This window comes from Amphimedon queenslandica, unplaced genomic scaffold, assembly GCF_000090795.2.
Source record: "Amphimedon queenslandica unplaced genomic scaffold, v1.1 AMPQUscaffold_12987, whole genome shotgun sequence".
Classification (NCBI taxonomy): Eukaryota; Metazoa; Porifera; class Demospongiae; order Haplosclerida; family Niphatidae; genus Amphimedon; species Amphimedon queenslandica.
Genome location: NW_003546777.1, coordinates 44,883 through 53,110, shown reverse-complemented (window position 1 = coordinate 53,110; position 8,228 = coordinate 44,883). Strand labels below are relative to the sequence as shown.

At 34.7% G+C, this 8,228-nt stretch overlaps 1 protein-coding gene across 1 annotated transcript; it reads right to left on the bottom strand.

The window, feature by feature from the left end:
* Positions 1 to 718: 718 nt before the first annotated feature.
* LOC105314332 (DENN domain-containing protein 3-like) lies at positions 719 to 8,115 on the bottom strand. Its single transcript, XM_020002040.1, has 28 exons — positions 8,107 to 8,115; positions 7,863 to 8,009; positions 7,433 to 7,545; positions 7,211 to 7,258; positions 7,037 to 7,116; positions 6,948 to 6,978; positions 6,747 to 6,837; positions 6,247 to 6,434; positions 6,101 to 6,145; positions 5,801 to 5,827; positions 5,689 to 5,744; positions 5,519 to 5,593; positions 5,090 to 5,208; positions 4,921 to 4,982; positions 4,443 to 4,542; positions 4,336 to 4,373; positions 4,245 to 4,276; positions 4,058 to 4,162; positions 3,956 to 4,002; positions 3,824 to 3,892; positions 3,545 to 3,618; positions 3,147 to 3,337; positions 2,972 to 3,100; positions 2,494 to 2,612; positions 2,061 to 2,193; positions 1,891 to 1,928; positions 1,320 to 1,500; positions 719 to 909 (listed from the first exon to the last, which is right to left on the bottom strand). The coding sequence occupies exons 1-28, from the start codon at positions 8,113 to 8,115 to the stop codon at positions 719 to 721; spliced, it is 2,538 nt and encodes an 845-aa protein (XP_019857599.1).
* Positions 8,116 to 8,228: the final 113 nt, after the last annotated feature.

Genomic DNA, 8,228 nt, shown 5'->3' with positions numbered 1-8,228 from the left:
CTGGATTGAAGGACTTGATTATGAAGATGAAGATGATGATGAAGATGAAAAAAGGTGGCTGAACAAAACGGCCGGTTCGCCGATTTTTGACTTTTCGCTTAGACAAGGTCTAGAGCCACGCTAGTGGTACCATTGGAGTCCTCTGGTCAAGATGAGGTCCTCTATAAAGTCTGGTAAGCATAGGAGCTCGTTTTCCCGGTATAGCAAGGCTGCAAAAGTAGTGGCAGCCATTTTGTTTGGGGGTGAATCCTACTTAGTAACGCTACCGCGTTACTAATAGCCTTGGGTATTTTTCAGATTTTGGCTCATTTCTTAAAATGGCTGTAACTTGAAAAATTGGAGTCAGAACTAGCTCAAACTTTCTAGACAGCATAAGGACATCAATATGTATAAAAATGTAATAAAAATTTGGGGTGATTTCGGAGCCATTTTTTGGAAAAAACTATGAGCTATAGCCTTGGGTATTTCATAGAATTTTTATGCTTTCTTAAAATGGCTTTAACTTGAAAAATTGGAGTCAGAACTAGCTCAAACTTTCTAGACAGCATAAGGACATCAATATGTATAAAAAATGTAATAAAAATTTGGGGTGATTTTGGAGCTATTTTTTGGAAAAACCATAGGCTATATAAGCCTTGGGTAATTTCAGATTTTAGCTCAATTAAAAATGGCTATAACTTAAAAAGTACATGTATTAATCAAAATGATTTCAAACTTTCTACATAGCGTAAGGACACAAATATAAACACATAAATGTGTATGTACATACTTTAGCAACTCTCTCCCTAGTCTCAGGATCAAAACCAAGTACCGTCCCGTTAAGAAGCAAAGACCAGACTATCATCGGTTCACTCTTACTCAGTGCAAGATCTCTCGGCTCATCCTCTAAATTAGAGAGCTGAGATACGTCTAGAAAAAGACACGGAAAAAAAGAAAAACATACTTGACATGTACATTGTGTACATGTACAATGTATATGCAAATACATGCATATACATTGTACATGTACATGTACATTTCACATGAAGTATAGCTACATGTACATGTTAAACCTCATCCAGCCAAATCGACTTACAGTAAGACAAAATGTATTAATTATTTCTACTAAATTTCACAAACATCAAATAAATATTGAAAAAAAAATTTGCAAGTCACAAAAAATAATTCCAATGAAAACTTAAGCAACAAAAATTTGAGGCCACAAAATGTTAGCTATACAGTATACATATGTTACATGTACAGCATAGCTACATGTACATGTAAATAAATGTACATGTACATGTTTAATTCTACTATTATTCTAGGCAAGATTGACTTACGACAGAGTGTCTCCACGTCAAGAATATGAATAGTTTTATTAAGTGATCCGACCCAAACGTTATAATCCACTAGCAACAGACAAGACACACGAACTGTCTTTCCTCTCCTGGAGTCCATTATCTTGAGATCAGAGTCAAAGCACCTGTCCTCCATATCGTACACACGCAATACTCCATTACCCTATGGGGGAGAGAAAGGGAGGTTAAATTTTAAATTTTATATGAAAATTAAAATTGCATCATACAAGTACTGTATAGCGGGTAAATTTGGAGGGGCTAAATTTTGGCAAATTGTTAAATTTTGGTGATTGGCGGTTTTTAATTTTGCAAATTTGTGGCCACGTGTCACTGAGCATGCATATAATGGCTCAAAAAGGCAGATTTTTATTTAGGCGAATGGCTATCAAAACGCCAAATTTGCCAAATTTAATCCTCTCCAAAATTTCCCACTATACTATACATGTACACATGGATTACATGGAGCTAGTTTTGTATGATTGAGTGGGAAAGAATAATTGTACATGTACATTGTACATGTACATGTACTACGTGTACATGCACATGAACTTACCAATCCAAACCATAGTTTCCCCTCTCCTCCAGTAACACCTACAGGAAATAGGAAAAATAACTTTATCACAATCTGATGTACAAAGTACATGTATATGAACAATATTAATGATACAATCATTACATGTACACAGTGATAATACATGTACATGTACATGTACCGTATCTTACTTCTTGGTACAAATAGTGTTGATTCAATGGTAGCTTTCTCAATGTTATAAGTGTTTGGGTTGATACGATAGAGAAGTGCTTCAGTAGCTTTAACATCTATCACTACTGGCTTGGACTGTAGACTGAGGATTTTCTATTAAAGAAATAAACACAATGTACATTGTACATGTACATGTACATGCATAATAAAGCATGAATCATTAAAGTAGGAAGGGAAAATTACAATAAAGATACAGCTATATATTAGAGAATTGAAGTTTAAATCCAATACATGTACATGTACATATTGATACTGATAAAGTTTGTATACATGTACATGTACACACATATAGATGTACATGTACATGTACATGTACATCAGGGTGTGGTAAGGGAGGCTATAATGTTTGGCATTCTTCTAGTACATGTACAGTATATGTACTTTAATACTAACCTGGCACCACTTGTGTCTAACATTAGTATCAACTTCATTAGTCCAACCAGTTCTAAATAATGCCAGCAGTAGTCTTGTATGAGACTCTACATGATCCATCACTGTAGCATCTTTACGAGCTACAAAACAAAGAGAGAGAGAGAGGGGGGGGGAGAGAGAGGGGAGAGAGAGAGGGGGGGAGAGGAAGAGGGAGAGAGTTTTAAAATAATCTATTTAACTAGTTACATGTACATACAACCACATGTACCGTATAGTGGGAAATTTTGGAGGGGCTAAAATTAGCTGAATTGCTAAACTTTGGTGATTGGTGGATTTTTAATTTGGCGAATTTGTGGCCACGTGCCATTGAGCATGCGTATAATGGCTCAAAATGGCAGATTTTTATTTTGGCGAATGGCTATCAAAATGCCAAATTCGCCAAATTTAATCCCCTTCAAAATTTCCCACTATATGGTATGTGTACATGTACATGTTCTACCTGTAAACTTCTGCCAGCCTGCTATTGCTTCTTTTAAGAGTCGATACCACAGCTCTTGAGACACAACGTCAGGAAACGCAATATACACATCAGTCATCTTAGATGCCCTAGCAGTGATACGCGTAACCCCTTCAAAAAAAGATAAATCTAAAATAAATAATTAAATTTTTTTTACTGTTTCTTGTCCCGCTAGTTGATGAGGCCATCGACTGGTCAAGACAATCAAATTTAATGATCGGAACCTTTGGACTGAATACGGTGAGGGATATCTCGGACTTGCAGAAAGAGGACAAGTTCATTTCGGAGAGAACACCAAAAACCTTATCTTTATTAAGGGCACCACCGCTCTGGGTCTGTACCAATATCCTATTACATTGTAGGTAGGGTATTGTAATGTTACTATTTATAGAATGTGTTACTAAAAATAGAATTCAATAGCAATGCTTTACATGTAGTACATTCTGTAAATGACAAAATATAAAAGCAGTACTACACAATTTTGTGTGTTACTATATATAGATTTTTCCTTATAAGGATTGCTCCTTGCTGTTACTATTAATAGTAACAGTGTACCTGTGGGTAGTGAGGAAGACTTGACAGTGGGAGCCAGCGTTTGTCCTCAAGTTTGAATTGTAAACTAAAATTCTCTGAAATAAAAATAATTAATATACATGTACATGTATATTAAAAAATTAATTTTGATCCTACGTACATGTACATAAATTACTTCATCCTATACATCATGTACATGTACATGTACATGTACCTTAGTAAAATCAAAAATAAATAAAATACATGTGTACATGTAAATACGTTACATGTATGTTACATGTACATGTACATATTCTATACCTCAGTGACTCCCAGTATAGGATCTTGTGCCTTCATCATTTGACTGGCTTTCTCATACTCCTGCACTACCTACATCATTAATGGAATTAAATTATTAACTATCAACCACGCCTACAATAAGGCTACACTCACCTGCTTCCAAGACTCGAGAAAAGCTTGAAATAACTCCACGCTAACGCCTAATAATAATTTTGAAAATTAATACTTTTCAATTAAATTTCTTGCTACTCTTACTTGCTGAATGATTGACAGATTGTAAAATTGAGAACAAGTTACTGACTGATTCGGGATCCTTGGTAACATTTTCTTGAGTCATTTCTTTAGAGAACTCATTATGACCTTAAGAGAGAAAAGAAGAGGATGAATATTCATGTACAGGTAGTACAAATACACAATAAAAGTTTATGAATGAGATACTTACTAAGCGTCTTCTTGTGTGAACCAATTTTACGGCTAGAAGAGGGAGGGAGAGAGAGAGAAATTTAGTAATACTAATTTTAATTTTAACTTACAAAGCTAAAGCATTTGAAGGATGTCTCACATAGCCATCCTACACAAAACAATAAAATACAGGCGTCATCAAACCGGTCAAACCAGTATTGATAACCAGTAACAATACCTGAAACACTTGTCTGGGGATGAGGTCTTTGTAAAAGGACTTCTTTTCCAACGCTTCTTTCTCTTCCGGAGACAATAGGGAAACAAAAGTCATCCTTTGCCTTTAGAAAAGAGAAAGAGATCGTCATATAAAAAAAATGTACATGTACATGTGCATGTATTATTATTTATAATTACCGTAAATCCTTAAATAGAAGCCGCATTCGAATAAACGCCGGGGTAGCAATACAATTTAAGTATAAATACGCAACACTAGCCTAGGAGTACGAGTGACTCAGTAGTCTAGTGGAGTTCCAGAAGTCAAAAGTATGAGGTCACGGCTTCGAACCCTACTCTGGGCCTAAGTTTTTTAAATTTTTTATATATTTTTCGAGGTCCAAATACCATTTTAGGAAATAGACGCCCGGGCTTTTATTTAAGGAAATACGGTATTACAATATAGTTCAATTAGTTCAGTTAGTGTATTAATTAATTCTTACTGAAGTGTCGGTACAATGTTTGAGTTTAATCTCTTAAGATCATCGCATAATATTTCTAATCCCTTTAGATAATGAAAAAAATTAAAATATACATGTAAATGTGCATGTACATGTTGTACAATCATTTTATTAATTTTCAATACATGTACATGTACATCTCTTGCCGTACCTTTAATACGTTCCCACTGGCGATATGATAGTACCCACAGAGGTACATGCAGTTTGCTTGTATTGACTTGTCGGCTATCATGTCATCCAGCAAACTAAGAACCGTCTCAATGTATTTACCTAACAATAAGAACAAGAATGCACAAATGTATATGTACATGTACAGTGTATAACACGTAAATTAATGATAAGAATATATTATACATGTACATGTGCATTTTTAACTTAGTCTTTATTTACATTTAGCCCACTTAGACTTTTCTTCATGTACTGTACATACAACTAAACACTATGTACATGTGCATGTATAGTGAATTGATTGATAAAAAAATCATGTATAAATGTATATCTACATGTAATACATGCACATGTACATGTACATACATGTGTATGCAACATACACATGTATGTTAATGATGATTGCCTTTACCTCTCTCTATCGGTTTGTTCTCAAACTGAGGTAGGATGAGACACTGTAAGTCTTTGAAATAACTGGTCTTGCTGTCTGTAAGAGGATGAGAAAGAAGAATTTGGGAGAGAAAAAAAGAAGGAAAGAAAAGAAGAAAGTTACCACTAGTGGTGTGAGTCTTAATTACTTACATGACCACGAGATGAATGGACCCATCTTGTCCTCAATAATAGTTTGATGACGAAGACTACATGTACATGTATAAAAAATGAAAAATAAAATTTTAATGATAATGTTTCTTACAGAGACTGAGTACCAACAATATTGGGCCTAGAGAGAGAGAGAAAGAGAGAGGGAGAGGGAGAGGGAGAGAGAGAGAGAGAGAGAGAGAGGGGGGGGGAGAGAGAGAGAGAGAGGGAGAGAGAGGGGGAGAGAGAGAGAGAGGGAGAGAGAGAGGGAGGAAGGGAGAGAGAGAGGGAGAGAGAGAGAGAGAGAGAGAGGTGGAGGGGAGAGAAATTAAAATAAAAAGTAAGGTTAAAAGAGAAGAAATATAAACACAAAGAGAAAGGTGTCACATGTCACGCGTATGTATTCACAACTCACTTCAATGACTGTCCTGATAACATCGCATTGACAATACTGAGGCGACTAGAAAATAAAATCAAACAATAATCACATGACAATCACATGTACATGTATACATGTATGTACATGTGCATGTACTGTACATGTACATGTACACTACGTACCTTCTACGAGTAAGTGGGTTTAGTGGGAGAACATTAGAGGGCAATGTCTGAGACACTAGTGAGTCTCCTTCAACGGATCTCGCTGGTCGGAGGTACTTTTTAACTTGATCGGCTAAAATACTAAAATTATCCCTGACTCCTAATCTACGGGACATCATGAACAATGAGAACATGTCAGTTTGGGTAGCCTAGGGAGAAAAGAAAAGAGAGAGAATGAGAGAGGAAGAGAAATAATTGTTAGATCTAGAAATAATTATAGTTATTTTGGGAGACTAATCAAGTTAAAAATGGGAGACCACCTACATGTACATGTGCATGTAGGATAAATATGAGAGACCAAAAGTTGAAAAATGAGAGGTTTCAAGAGACCTACTTGTATATGTACTATAAATGTAATGCAAGTGTTGGAGACGAGAAGTCTCTTAAATTGAAGTACATGTACATGTAAATTTCTCATAATAAATTGAAAGTGATGATGAGTGGAGCTGGTGTGTGCTTACTATTCTATAGAAGAACTGCTCCTTCTCTGGCAAACTGTTCAAGTGTTCTTCAAAGACTGCTCTGCTCTTCTTTAAATCCTGCACTATTGAGCTGAGGGAGAGAAAAAATAGAAATTATTAACTATTTAAAATCATTCTTTAATCATTATTATTATTATCATTATCATTATCATTAAACTATTAAATTATTATTTAACTTACTCAAAAACTCTGACCATTAGCTCCAGAAACACTACATGTGAATTAAGAAACCAAATAATGTATACATGCATACATGTACATGTACTCACAGGCTGAGAGTGTGGTGTCCTTGTAATGCTCAAAGTTACTCTTCCTCCTTTCCCTCTCTATAGCAGATGGCAGCACCAACCTGCATGTATAATATTAAATAATAAATAAATAATTATTATGATTATTATTATTATTTCATATTTTTATTTACTACCATCATTAAAATTATATACCTCTCAAGGCTGTCAACCTCATAATCGCCCACTAATATTTCTTGATACCTAAAAATAATAAATTTAACTACTGCAGTATATACATGTACATGCACAAAAAATAAAAAAATATCTTAGCTAAAAAAATAAAATGGCTTCTAGTACATATACTTGTATTAAAATGTACACTTGTACATGTACATGTACATTGGATTTATGTTTGTGTATGTATTTGTGGCTAACTGGGTTTTGAATCTCATCCTGTCAGCCTCAGGTAGCTCTGGGAACGAGGACAACGAAGAGAGTTTTGACTCAACGACGTCTTCATCTAATTTGACAATAACAGCATCATCAATCTATTGGAGGGCACCAATAAGAAAATGTAATAAAAATTTGGGGTGATTTCAGAGCCATTTTTGGAAAAAGCTATGGGCTATAGTACAGAGAATTTTTCAGAAATTTACCCATTTTAAAAATGGTCATAACTTTAAAATTTAAGTCAAAATTTGCTCAAACTTTCTATATAGCATAAGGACATCAATGTGTATCAGAAAATGCAATAAAATTGGGGTAATTTTGGAGCCATTTTTCTGAAAAACAATGGGCCATATACATGTACATGCTTTTTTCCCAAAATTTAGTTTTAAATGATAAAAAATCCACTACTCCTTACATTAGTGAACTCAGGTGACTCGTGCCAGTTGGAGTGGCAGCCCAGTATGTTAATGCTAGGAGCTCCGAGTATATCAATGAAGTTATCAGGAACTGTCGGTACTATACTGTGACGCCACTCAAAGGGAGATATGTAACTCAACAAACACTAGAAGGACAAGAGAATTAAAATGAAAATGAAGTAATAATTCAAGTGATTTTTGCATAATTTACATGCATCAATATGTACATGTACAGTATTAAACTTTAACCATCATTTTGATAATATACTTGTATACATTCATGTACATGTACACATACATAGACATATAATAAAAATAATATGTACATGCACAAATAATGAATGTACAATAGTACATTCTCTTAC